This window comes from Onychomys torridus, chromosome 4 (assembly GCF_903995425.1).
Source record: "Onychomys torridus chromosome 4, mOncTor1.1, whole genome shotgun sequence".
Classification (NCBI taxonomy): domain Eukaryota; kingdom Metazoa; phylum Chordata; class Mammalia; order Rodentia; family Cricetidae; genus Onychomys; species Onychomys torridus.
The window spans coordinates 56,821,021-56,835,480 of NC_050446.1; the positions used below are offsets into that span (position 1 = coordinate 56,821,021).

Genomic DNA, 14,460 nt, shown 5'->3' on the forward strand with positions numbered 1-14,460 from the left:
ATTCTGAAGACTCTTCTGATGCTCATGCATAGGAGCAGGCTTCCCTACCTTTTCCCTCCCCCTCAATGAAAGACCTTCCAATAGTAGGACCACTATGACATGGATCAATCCTTTCTCTACCTTTCTGGCCTCTGATCTACCTTCTGGCCTTCCTCTGGGACATCTCCGATGTCTCCTCCATTTCTGAGAACACCTAGGATGTCAGAACTCTGAGTGCTTTTACTATTATTTTTACCTACAGGACTATAGTCCCAGACTTACCTCACTGGCCTTGCCTCCCTGTTAAACTCCATCTATGCCTCCTGATACTCCTTCTTGGGCACCCCACTAAGGCCACAACACTTACATTTCCCGTTACCTCATCCTGGGAAGATGAACTCACTTTTGGTGGCTTCACTTAGGCCCCTGGACCTGCCACACCTGATCCTTTCCCTTGAGTTCCCCAGCTGAGTGCAGAGGTATAAGTTCCCCCAGGCAATTGTTTCCGTGTCACAAGGTGGATGGTACCACACAGCCATTATTGAGGGAAAGCCACAGCAACCATCAGTACCACACCACGGATCACTGAATCCAAGGCAGAGATACCTTAGATGCTGCCCACCACATAGAAAGTGCTGCTAGAGAATAAAAGACCCACTGCTACCCACGAGGAAAGTGTGCTGTTCTGCTGTGCCCTGTGCTGAAGTGGTCCAGACTTAATATCTACTAAGGTTGTTGCATTGGATGCTTTCATGAAAAAAAATGAAGGGCTGCTGTGCCAGCTTTTGATTCTGGAACAGGCTTCTGCGAGACTTTGGTTCATGGAACCAAAAGATGGCTTTTTATTGTGCTTAGATAAAGAGTTATTCCCCTCTCAGGGGAATTTTACATATCAGGGCAAGGCACAGCCTAGAGGTTAACTCTGGAAGTTACTGTACAGACAAGGCATTTTCAAAAGTGTGAACATCTAATCCCTGCTGTGCCACATTTCATCCAAGGTCTTGCAGAAAGAACATGTCCTCCTTGATCTCTCTTCTTAGAAGCACCTAGAATGGAAATGGTTACCTTAGCATGCGGCATTCTGAATACTCTATATAAATTACAGTGGGGATGGCTCATCTATAAAACTTGGGGTTCCTAGAAAAGAGACTCCCATTTCCATATGTATATGTGAGCTATGCTTTTAGCCAGGCATTTGCATCCAGTGATATAATGATCAAGGATCATTTCCTTTCTAGAACAAAGTCTTGTTCTGAACAAACATAAATCAGTTTATTTGTTTGCTCCCAGTTTCTCTATATTTCCCCAAGCTTTCAATAATCCACTAAAATAAATTAAATTGAATACTAAATGGGTCAGGATATTTTCCATCAAATGTGATTTATTTAGCAATCATGTATAGTAGGAAATACAGAGAGTTACAGCATAATAAAAACACAAGAGTTGTAGGCTGCCATGTTAAAAATGTAAAGTTCTGGTTACATGAAAAGTCATATGAACTTGCAAGTATATGGTGGGTAGCTGTGAGTGAAAATGCAAAGCAGCTGCAGCAGCCTATGGAGGGAGACAGTCCTGCCTCACAATGTTGACTCACACACCAGTATCTGCAGAGGGACAGCACATGTGACCTCCAGTCTGAGCCCCGCTTATTAGTGGCCAGTAGGAGTAGTCTTGCAGAGAGAACAAGGAAGGAAGGAAGGAAGGAAGGAAGGAAGGAAGGAAGGAAGGAAGGAAGGAAGGAAAGAGTGTGGAAGGCCAAAGGCAAAATAGGAGACAAGTTAGGGAGAAGGGAGATAGAAAGAGAGAGAGAGGTGAGGAGAAGGGTAAGTGTGACAGCTCTGAACAGTGTGTCTCCCCAAGTCCCCCTGCAAGCCAGTCACAGTGCTCTGTAAGTCACATAACTTTGACATTTCAGGTAGCACATAGACACTGACCAATGTGTATATTCCTCCATTTATATTAACAAAGCATGGAGATCAAAGGAATAAAGTGAATATATTTTCTATGCCATGAGCAGAGCAGGGTTACAATGTATTCTTCTTTCCAGAGATTCTAGCTTTACTTAAAGACAACTGGCTCAATTAGGAACAATAATAATTAAATTTCTTAGGCTCTCAGATTCTACTTTAAAAGCAGAATATTTTTCTAGACGGTAAATATCTCAATTTTTAGAAAAGAAGACATTAAGAGTAGTAGTTACAGTTTCTCCATAAATAGAAATAAAAAGTCCATTTCAAAGGACAAAGGCTATGATGCATATTTCTATAAATCTTCTCAACACATTATTATAGATCAATCTTTGCTGCTGACATTTAAAATATCCATCACATTATAATGTCTATGATACAATTACTTAGCTGTGCTCAGCACAAGATCCAGACAATACAAACACTAAGAATCTAATTCACAGAACATTTAAAAGCGTTTTATACAGTCTACACACAAATGTGTCTTAAATTACAATAATGCATACTAAATATGCATAGAGAATATGGCTTACACATTAAAGTAGATCTAAGTTGTGAGTTATAAAGACCTCACTACTTAGGCTTGGGGCTTAGAAGCTTCTGGTCATGTCCTTCTCTGAAATACTGCTTAGCCTTGTGGAACCTGGGGGGCAGGAAGCAGGTGCAAGAAGCAACTCATTAGGATGGACAAAACCTTCTGCATATTATTTGTTGACAGTCACTTCTGATTCTTTCCATCCAATTTCCACCTTTCATGACGCTCACCATCCCTGAAAGGTATGTACAAAGAAAAGCTACAATCTCTAATTGGGCTTGACCATTCTTGTTAGCCAAAACAAGTAAAGGCCCTTAGGCAAGGAAAGGCTTCACACATGCTCAGGCAAAACATGGCAAGGAAGCAGAGTCTCTGAGGATTGCAGTTCATTTCTGTTCAGTAAAATTAAAAAGTTACATCAAATAATGTTAGCTGTACAGAAAAGCATGGGTTTCCATTTCCATATACATGACTGGGCATGAATACATGCACTTACATCACACACACACACACACACACACACACACTCTCTCTCTCTCTCTCTCTCTCTCTCTCTCTCTCTCTCTCTCTCTCTCTCATCTCTTATCCTTCAGCCTGTAATATATTCTTATATTCTAGTGGGATCAAATCCCAGAAGGAAAATCTGCTTTCCCCTCAAGTGCCTGTCTCCTGCAATGGCTGATGCTCCTTGCTACTGTAGACCTAGAGCAAGCTGTGACCTGCAATGTGGCCACGCACAGGAGTGATACATTAGTGCCTTAGAACCACAGGGATGGTTGCAGGACGATCCTCTGACTTCAGGGGAAGGTAGCACTTTAGCTTCCCAGCCAGAAACACAGTGAGGTGTACATCCAGTCACTGTGTGGCAGCTCTCATGGTCGGTCTTGCTGGGACTTCGTGAACAACTGAGTAACCTCGATTCTCCGTCTGTTCCCACGCATTTAAAAGAAGGCAGTCTTACCACACCACCAGTGCAAGAAAACCCCATTTTTCCATCATTTGGATTTGCTATTCCTTTGCTTCCCACCCCACCCCACCTCCATTTAAAATGATGTTGTAGCAGCACTCTGAACAACACAGTGCAAGAAGCACACTGGGAAATGGGTTATCTTCTACACAAATTAAACGTGACAAAGGTTTGAAACTGTCCGACTTTCAGTGTTAGATTTTCTGGCTTGATTGAAGATGACCGAATTATGGGGGAAAACAGTGGCAGAAACAGTGGCCAGAATCCTAGTCACAATTCACGGTACTTCTTTGCCCAGTTACTCGATTGAAATGTATGCTCTTATTCCTTACAGAGGAGTCCACTAAACTGGCCTGAGCCAACTCTATGTTCAAAGAGGAGAGTATAATATTTTAGAAAGTCAAGGACTTTGCATGGTTTTCATGCTGTTTTCAATCCCTGAAATAAAATCAAATGAAAATGAGATCAGAGAAGGGATGGGATGATACGCTGGGTAGATGTTGGTTAGAAAACACAAAATTTCAGTTAGATCACAGAAATAAACTCAAAAGATGTATTTACAAGTTACAGTAAATAATAATGTATTATAATCTTGAAAAATGTTGAGATCAGCTTTTCCCCTAGCCACCGAAAAGTGATAAGTATGAAAGATTATACATTTAATATTTGGTTTAATTTAATCATTCCATGAAGACTACAGGCTTCAAAACATGTTGCAGGCAATAAATACAAGTCTGGGCAATTAAAAATAAATCAGGAAGAGATAGAAAACATCAATTTAGTCTACATAGGTGTCTGCCACTGAGTAGGCATTTCACATACGACTTATGCACTCTACCAGAAGTAAAAGATTTACCGCTATGACTAGCAATTGGTTTATCTGAATTATAATTCCTTCCTATATCTGCTCTACATGTCTGTGTTTGCAGTTTCCAATTGCAGTAGGTCTTTTTCATACACTGAACAGTCATTTCAGTAAACACACTGTTATCATGTATTCCCTACATACATCTTGGGAAAATGTTCATAAATATTGTAGACCTATACCATAAATGTTTAAAAATGCTGACTCAGAAGGTTTTCTGTCAGTGTGTGTGTGTGTGTGTGTGTGTGTGTGTGTGTGTGTGTGTGTGGTGTGTGTGTGTGTGTGTGTGATGATATATAGTAAACACTGGGTTGCAAATGTCCTATTGGTAAAAATTTTGCTTAATTATGCTTTAGTCAGTTTTTTTTTTATGATAGTTACATTCCAACAGAACTTTTTGTTACTTAAAGTATCTATAATAATCTACTGTCTTTGTTTTCTTGAAAATATACTTTAAAGTTCTGTCAGGCATCAGCAGGACCTAATAATTCATCTTTTAAAATAGCACTCTTATTTTATTAATTCTTTGAGAATTTCATGCAATGTATTTTGATCATATTCACCTTAGATGACCAAGATCTCTAAAGGTAATAAATGTGCAACCTGTGTGGAATGTGGAGAGTCATTATAACTGTTACTATCAGTATTAAACATAGAGATAGGCATGAAATGCTAAAAAGCCACTTGGCGATTTGATTTATTTCCAAGCTTCTTGTGTAAAACAGGAATCACAACCACCATGGGATACTTGACGTAACATATCTAAGATTTTCACCAGTGAGAATCTTTGCACAAATATTGAAGAATGACCTTAAAAGCCAAATCACATCTTAACTCTTTCAAGCTAGCATCTGAAGAGGCAATGGCAACATCTCAAGGGTGTGGTATGGCATCTTCAGCCTTTCCCCTTGCCCCCTTACTACACCAACTTCAGTACTCCTCACAACACTTGGGATTTGGTTCATATGCATTTTCTTGTCAACTTTAAGACATCTGCACCATATCTGGTGTCCTTTCTAATTTGCTGTTTCTTGTGTGTCCTTCCAAGGCAGTAGTTCTTTTTTAATGGACATCAATATTAATATATCATCTCATTAAAACTTCATATCTCTACAGCATCATTCCTAGAGTTATCAATCTGGCAGACTGAAAGCAAGTCCTAGAGGCGAATTTTCAAAGTACCATGATTGTCTATAGATTTCTACCAAACATGATATTTGTGTTTATCATCAGGAACAAACAGTCACATTTTCTGTATAAAATGAAAATAGAAATCAGCATATAAATAGTTCCCATATGTCGAAGAAAAAGTAATTCTCTGTCTTCTCCCATTGTAGATATTTCTTTACTGGAATCTTCCTCACAAACCCTATAAAATATAGCTTACTATCCTTAAAGTATTAAAACTTTAATCTCAATAAATAAAAATCATGTTGATATTTTAAATTTAGTTGATGAAAGAAAGTCATATTTTAAAAACATAGTAGAATATTTAAATGAGGTCCCTTATCTCTAATGATGTTAGAAATTAGGTGTTTTTATTGGTCTGAAAAGTAAGATTACCTCTTACGTTTAAAACAACTGAACTCTTAAAGTTTGTTCAGACCTATGGATGTGTGTCAGCATGCTTTTCTTCAGCATTTCCTAAGTCTTCCACGTTCTTATGAAGATCAAGTTCACCTAAAACATCAAACAACAAACAGGGAAAACAAAATTAGCCTTTGGGGGAAACTAGCATGCCAGGAGCTAGCACTTCATGAGATGAGGAAGGGTGGGTTTCATTATAGATTCTCCAGTGCGTTTCTCTGAGGATGCTGCTTGTCTTTCCAGCCTGTGAGTTTACAGAATGCAACAACATGTCTTCTCATGGTTATTTAACCTTTGAAGTTGCAGCTTAGTCTGGGAACACAGAAATGAAACACATGAGAGAAGCATCTATGAAATCACACGTGGGGCTACATGATTTTTGTGGATATTTCTTTTACTGAAACTAAGTTTAAACAAATCCTAATGGCCAATGTCTTTAACCACTGACTGATTAGCTGCTATGAACTTAAAACAAATTAAATGAATATGAGAGACTAGTAAAGTTCCAGATAAAATAGACTGCCAAAACAAATTAATGGAATTTATAGTCTTAGAATGTTATGTAAACTCCAGCTTTATATAAACCCTGAAGATAAGGAGAGCACTAGTGTGGAAACCATTCGAATGCTTCCTAAGACATTGAAGAGAATTGATCAAAAATTGAATCATGAAGTTCAGATAAACATAAATGGAGGCCCAAGTGCTTCCAGGACCAGGACCAATGCAGTAGTACCATTTACACTCGATGGACAGGGCAGGTATGTCAAAGACTGACTCTTTGTCCTGCGAGTTCGTGGGTGATGTGTTCAGATACTTCTCACTAAGGATCCTGGCTGGATTCTTCATCCCAGATGTTCACAGAATAAGAACAGCTGTATGCCTTACAACTCCCCAGAAAGTTGCTGCTCTATCTCCAGCTCTTGTTACATTCAAATATGTTCACATGCAACCTTCATTGAGGCATTGGCTCCCAAAATGCACTAGAGGAACATTTCAGTCTTCTCCCCATTGGCTCACTTAACCCTTCACTCTCTCAGGTAAGATTCATTTCCATTTCCAGTATGCCCTGAACTACAAACTCTCTCTTTCCCGGGAAACTTCCTTCCATTTATTTTGGGGAGGAGGAAGCAATTCTTCATCTCTATTGTAGGGATCTCATGCATGGAATTTTCTTCACAAACTCATTTCTATTTTCAGCAATTTAATATTCCGTTTATTTGAACTGAGACTAAAAAGTTTACAACTGGGTTCTGAATCTTCTTCGACACTGTTCCTTACAGCTTGGTTTGTTCTCTGACATTTATCATCTTGGAGCCTTGGTGTAAACTTCAGTCTCCATAGTCTGTTATTTAAGACCATGCTTATTTAAGACCAGAAGATGACCAAACAGGCTTCACTAAAAAGGAGGAACAGCAGTGAAAAGAATGGAAGGACTTAACAGAAAGTGGCATAAATATTTATCTCATAAAAAAATTGGAAAGAACATTTTACAACGTGTAAGGACACTAAAGTCTACTTCAACCAAATAATTTTATCTCTAGTGAAATGTTATCATTAAAAAAATGGAAGATGGGCAAAATAATAAAATAGCAACAATGCAGCAATTGAAAAAGACAAATCTTGTAACGATGAGCAAATAACATCTAAGAGAGATAGTGTGTGCAATTAGAAAAGCAGGAAGTATTATGACCAAGCCCATACTTTGGCAGTACCAAAGGAGTAAGTATCCTTCTTCCAAACTGTAAGGTTCTGGTGTTTACATGCACACATACACACACACACACACACACACCAAATGATTTCATTGAAGCTGGATTGCTCGTGAAAATTACAGGCCTCATATATCTAAATCACATTATTTTAAGTACATCTTTAGTCGCAAGAATCCTTTGTAATTCATTTGGGTATTTTATTTATAAGTCACGCTTAGGCATATCATTTGACGTCATCCTTTCAGGAAGGAGGAAATAACTGGGAGCCTTCATTTCAGTCATTTTAAATAACCTGCTCAGTTGAAGGCTGGTCTGTGTAAAAGAACTTGGAAACCATCCATGGAATCCAAGCTTTCAGACTTTCCTAATGTGATCTGGCCCCTTCTTATAGTCTGATCAGATGTATGTTTTTCTTTGTAAAATAAAATATATAAATAAAATACATATAGTTCAGAAAGAATTCCATTTATACTGCAATACAATGTCAGCATAGTAAGGGGATATAGTGACACACAGTGGCATTACATGTACCTCTTTGGTAATTCTGTGAATGACAAGGACTAACTGCATATACTACTACCATATATTTTGTGTTACCTCAGCCCAAACTAACAATTTAATTGACCTTGGACTAAAATTGCTGAAATAATGACTCAATAAACTTTTCCTTTTTATATATGGGAGTGAAACACTGGCTGACAAAGAAAATTGGTATCAGAGAAGGGGAGCCAGGACTTTGACTATTCCCAACAGTGTGAGTTAGAAGAAGACTGTACTGGTTTGTAAGGGTGAGTTTGGAACAGAGCAAAACTATGAGGTGGAAGAGATCTACAGGGATGTAGGCACACATTAACAAGAGATTCTAGTGAGAAGTTGGGAGAGAAAATGCCAATAGGAATGAAGAACATAAAGAGTACTCATAAGCTTTCAGACAGAAATGAATATTCTTTGGTGTGTGATAGAAACCATGTGTGCTACACTGTGAAGAACTTGTCTACATTCTGGTTGTGCCCTAAGATTTTTGTAGGAAATTAACTTTAAAAATGAACAGAAGAAATTTCAATGCATTTAGTCTGTAGTTTAAATATTGCTAGCTGCTTTTAGCCTCTTTACATTGAAACCTAGAAAAAAATCAAATCTGAAGGACTATAAAAACTTAAAAATTTCCCAGAAAATTAATATGTTCAAAGTTGAGATCAAGGAAGGTGTGTTTGCTAAGGAGATAGGAAAATTAGAAAGAAGCTGTCAAAGAACTTGAGATGTAACAGAGAGGCAGAACTAACATATACAACACCCTAGATCCAATCCTCAGTACTGCAAAATTAAGAGAAAGGAAAAATAAGAAACAAGGAGAATGAGGAGGGATAAGATTAACAATATGAGTAACAAGAAGCCACCACCATCAAATATTTTGTACTGAGACCACAGAATAAGAATGGTATCTTGAGCAGGTCAAAGGTCTAAAGACATAAACTTAATTGAAAGATTAATTGAACATTTTAGAGTGTTCTTCTAGCTTAGGGTGACCTGGGGAAGTGTTTCACTTGGCTCATCACTCAGGACTCAGACTTCTGCAGACATAGTTCATGGGACCCTAGCTACTTCCTGAGCTGATAGCAAATCTCTGCTTTGTCCATATGACAATAGCTTTGCAAGCATGTAGAATAGAGGAGTTTAGGGATCATGGAGGATTGACAAGTGCGTGCAGTGTGGCATGGTTGAAGTCCTTAGGTGCTGGCCCTCAAAGTGTAATGTCTGAGACAGTGAGAATGAAGATAAACATGTTTTGAAGACTCTAAGAAGTTAGAGATGTCAGGAACACGAAACATGTACTAAGGAAAGTTTTAGGCAGTAAGTAGAGCCAATCCCAAAGAGAGACCAAATTACCAAGGGTATAAGAACAGGGCTTTATACATTTCAATGTGTTCCTCAGAAATCAGATATAAAGCTATAGAATTTAGCATTTTTTCTCTTGGGTTTTGGTTTTGCTTTGGTTCTAGCTCTCCTTTTATTTTTAATCCCCAACTTGTAATTCTTTGAATTGGCTTATTTACTCTATGCCATTATATTTTGGAAGATGTAAGCTTCTTTGTCATTTTCATAAGAATTAATGGTAAAGTTTACCCTGACTCTCTAAGGAGACAGCCAGCCAGGGGCTGAACATCTGAAACTGAGCCAAAATAAATCCTGCTCTGAGGATTATTTTCCCCAGAACTTTTGTCACAGAGACGAGGAACTTGAGTAACACAAATATGTTATTTCATAAAGTGGTACATAAACTTCAAATTAATAAATTGCCAAATGGCCTTACCATTGAGTCCTGGATGGTAACCAACAATATTGGAAATAGCCTATAATATTTGAAGGACTATAAGATTCCATTGGTTGAAGAGTCAAAAGGAGGCAACCAATTGTGGGGTTTTATTTGCCAACACGTGGTGTCTAGTCGGGGCACTATCCCTATGTTATATAGTACCTCCATTTAAACTCTTGTTATATGTGTATATGTGTATATTTTAGGAAATTTCTGCAGTAGTAGGCTTCCATATGGCTTTTCAGAAGGGCTTTAGTGTTAGTTGTCCATAGCCTCCTCTACCCACCCCTGCATTTGACCCTTCCTGTTCCTTTACTCCTCTTTATTCCACACTGTTCTTGATCTCCTCCATTTGGAAAGATTCCTCCCTCCAGGGCCCCTTACTATTTTCCTAACCTCTATGGGTAATTCCAATAAAAGACACATATCTAGAATGTCAAAGCTACCATCCACATGTGAAAGAAAGCATGTAATGCCTGTGTTCCTGGGTCTGGTTTACCTCACTGATGATGATTGTTTCCAGTTCCATTCATTTCTCTGAAAGTCTCATAATTTCATTTTTCTTAACAGTGGACTGTCATCTCTGTAGTGAGAATGCATCACATGTTCATTATCCATTCATCAGTGGAGGACATCTGCACTGTATCCATTACAGTGCTACAGGCTAAGAGAGTAGCAGGGGACATTTGTGAGCAAGTATCTCTGTGGTCCTTTTGGAATATGCCCAAGTTGTATAGCTTAATTATGCAGTAGGTCTATTGGTAGCTTTTTTATGAACCTCCACACTGATTTCCATAATGGCTGCATAAGTTTACACTCCCACTGTTGCTGGACATATCACAGAGATTGCGATAGTGTGAAAAATCATGTGCGAGCTCAAGCCAGAAAAATATCCCAGCATGAGGAGAAGGGAGGTTGGTACAAAGTCCCTCCCTGAGCCTAGGTATTGTGGGCACTTGAGAACAGCTGGAGCAGTGTTGGTTTTCTTTAAGGGTGTGATCCCTGGTAGGTCAACTGTGCTCCAGGGAAGACTCCACTCCCAGGAATGTTTGGGAATCACATATAGGACTGGGAAACTTAATTTTTATCAGAATAAAATGATAGGCTAAAATTTGAGTCTGAAAGTTATGCTAATATTTTTATCTTTTCTTTATCTTTTATAGGCAGAACAGTTGTCTGTGTTATTGGTTTTATGTACATTCATCTAAATCAGTTTCAGGAATTCAAACTGGACTGCATCTACCAGGTTGAGCTGAATCCCCAGGGGAGTCTTTGCTCTGGAGGAGATGGGAATGGGGGGGGTGGGCTGGGGGGAAGGCAGGGGGAGGGCCCAGGAGGGGGAAAGACAGGGGAATCCATGGCTGATATGTAAAATTAAATTAAGTTATAAAAAATGATGTGATTGTATTATAATCTCCAAACATACAAAAAATTAAAAAAACAAAAATAATTTGAATTAAAATAAATAAATAAATAATGTGCAAAGGGTGGAAATGTTTTGGTTGTGCTGGAAGTACTCTGATAAGCTGAATTTGCTATTTAAATTTCAGTTTGTTAAAGAAGCAGATTCCTTTGTTTTAAATTTTAAAATGCCTAGTTATATCAGTGTAGCAATCTATTTCTGTGCCTAAGTGTGTAGACTGGTGAATATAACTAAACTTGGTTTTGTAACAGACAATCCTGAAAAAGAAAATAACTGCTGTGACCTATTCTAAATAGGAGTCATGGAGTCACATTCTCCTCTACATGGAGATTAGCTGGGAATGTGGGGGTGGGGGTGCATAGGAATCACATCTTTAATGGGAGAGGCATAACAGAAACATGCAAACACAATTGCCCAAATTTTGAAAGTAAAAAATGAGGGGTTTGATGTCAGTGTGGTACTTCATAACACAGTGTTACTACCATAAAGAACCATTTCCCAAACTGCTACTCTTAAAAAGTATCAGAATGTAAAATCCAATGATGAATTCACATCTGTAAGCTTACTAATTATCTACAGCATAAAATTATATGTGTGTGTATGTATTTACTTACTTGGGACAGGGGCATATAGAGGTCACAAGACAACTTACAGGAATCTCCCCTTTCGCCATGTGGACTCTGGGGATCAGACATGAGTCATCAGGCATGGATGGCAGTGAGTGCTCTTACCCACTGAGTCATCTGACCAGCCTGGGTCCATGAAGCTCCCAGATGGGTATAATAATGATATAATTAAATTTTAAATTCAGAAATGCTTATGAGTAGTTAATCACAATAACTTTTCTATCTTAAGTTCTTGATGAAATCTACAAATGCACCAATATGTCTTAATTTATGAAATCCTGGACAATCTGAGTAAGAAAGGGCACAAAAGCATAAACTGGTAAGAATGATGTTAATATTCACAGCAATGGCAAAGACAGAAGTCACAGAGAATGTCCACGGTATGCCAAATCTATGCTTATTGAGGCATACTTCTCCTTCTCCTCCTCCTCCTCCTCCTGCTCCTCCTCCTCCTCCTGCTCCTCCTCCTCCTGCTCCTCCTCCTCCTTCTTTTTGTTTTTCGAGACAGGGTTTCTCTGTGTAACTTTGTGCCTTTCCTGGAACTCACTTTGAAGCCCAGGCTGGCCTCGAACTCATGGAGATCCACCTGGCTCTGGCTCTCCAGTGCTGATTAAAGGCGAGCGCCACCAATGTCCATCTGAGGCATACTTCTTACCACTTAATCCATTTCATTTTGCCCAAAGTTTCATCTACGTGTGGGGCAGATCTGAGCCTTCTACTCCAGAGCTACTGGCTGCTTCACAAACCTGAAAATATTGCTCACACAAGCTAAGTGTGCAGTTCCTTGAAAGAGCAAGAATATTCTTAGTTTTCTGAAAAGAAATGTTACTTTAAAGTTTCAAGATGAGAAGAAGGAAATAAACGTGATATTTTTCATTTCCATGCTAAGAAAATCTAAAAAGATTTCAAACTCAGTTCTTTGGGGATGGTGGAGGTGTTTGACAGCAAGCAATGTGAGCGGCATTTTGTTAAAAGCAAACATACAAACAATAAAGCAAACAACAACAAAAACAAAAACCATAGGAGTCTATTTTCACTAACGCTCCTGGCTGAAAACACTGTAGTAAAAGATAAGCTAAAAAGTACTCAAAAAACAATCCAGCAAAAATCCAAGACTCGCCTTTTTCTTTTTCTCTTTCTGCTCTCTTCCCTCTGTGTGGTCTCTGTTTCTCTGGTCCTTTCTCTCTCTCTCTCTCTCTCTCTCTCTCTCTCTCTCTCTCTCTCTCTCTCTCTCAATCTCTCTCTCTCAATAAAGTTCTAAAAAGGTTTTAAAAAATCCAAGACTCATACAAGACCTATACCTTCTGAGAATTTCCAAGGAAAGAGATGCTAATGTGTGGAGAGGTAATAACATACCGGGACTGCTAGGAGACGTAGGTCATTAATGTTAAAACTCATCCATCTGTGTGTGGTTCTCTCAAGAAATAACTATGTGTAAATGCTGTCATTTTGTTTTGAAAAATTCTTCAACTCTCTGCTCAGACCAGATCACCTACTGCAGTTCTCAGTGATCTGGAGCCACAGCCAGAGTAATGTCTTGTCTCTAACCCAGAGACTGCAGGCAGCCTGGCTGTTGGTGTTAAAGGTCAACACGCATTTTTATGGGGAGTTAACACTGTGTCTTCTCAACTTGGGAGGAGGGGACTCAGGAAATCATGTGCGTATCTGTTTTTCCCAAATTTTATTGTTTTTTTTTTTCCCATCACCCTCTTCTTTCATTGATCTTGTGAAAGCTAAAATCACTTATAGTCATTATGAGACTGGGATACACAAGTTTTAGCAAATGTGGATCAGACATGGAAGAAAATTCTGCAAATCCTGGTGAAATGCCTGATCTAAATTCTAGCAACCACAAGATGGACCTTGTGCTGTTCTGTAAAAACTGCTTTACTGAGTCATACATGGAATTGAATTGAAACTACAGAATATCTCCCAAAGTTTTGTTTTTATAGCAGTTGTTTCTACTAACTTTGTTTTATTACATCAAGTCTTAGAATGTTTACAGGGTTGGTACATGAGTCCTCAGATCAGCCAAGAGAGAAACCAGTCCTATACACCCAGCTACCCTATACCTGAGATGAGGAAGACCCTTGTGTTTTCATAACATTACTCCCTTGCCATTTATTTATCTCCTGTGCATATATTCTTATCTAACTTTGCTGACTATGGGGAGGGGTTATTTGAAAGGATATGTGGAGAACATCATTCAAATGCAATTTTTGAATGGGGTGATGAAAGAAATTGTTTTCCTTATATGCTCATGTATGTTGTTCCTTTTGCAATACATTTGTAAATTCATGCTTTAAAATAAAAGCACTTTAAGCAATTAGCTATGAAGTAGTTTGTGGATTGACAGTGATGGAATCTGTGACCTCTACAGAATCATGTGAAAGGGTTGCTCTAATGATGAAAGTGCAGTGATTTAAAATAAATTGTAGGTGTTGCACTACATCTCCACCAAACTACCATCAAAGTTATTGTCTTA

The 14,460-nt window shown here is 38.5% G+C and overlaps 1 protein-coding gene across 7 annotated transcripts in view; it reads right to left on the reverse strand.

Moving 5' to 3' along the window:
• Nucleotides 1–1,340: 1,340 nt before the first annotated feature.
• Pde1a (phosphodiesterase 1A) overlaps nt 1,341–14,460 on the reverse strand; it is a 277,056-nt gene continuing 263,936 nt past the window's right edge. For 5 of the 7 annotated variants that reach the window (XM_036184584.1, XM_036184583.1, XM_036184581.1 and 2 more), the window contains exons 15-16: nt 5,877–5,993; nt 1,341–3,886 (exon numbers count right to left, since the gene is read on the reverse strand). In XM_036184584.1, coding sequence (XP_036040477.1) covers nt 5,920–5,993 — 74 coding nt within the window. In that variant the 3' untranslated portion in view covers nt 1,341–3,886; nt 5,877–5,919. The remainder of the gene's footprint in view (nt 3,887–5,876; nt 5,994–14,460) is intronic. The other 2 variants (XM_036184580.1, XM_036184579.1) reach the window with 2 other exon arrangements.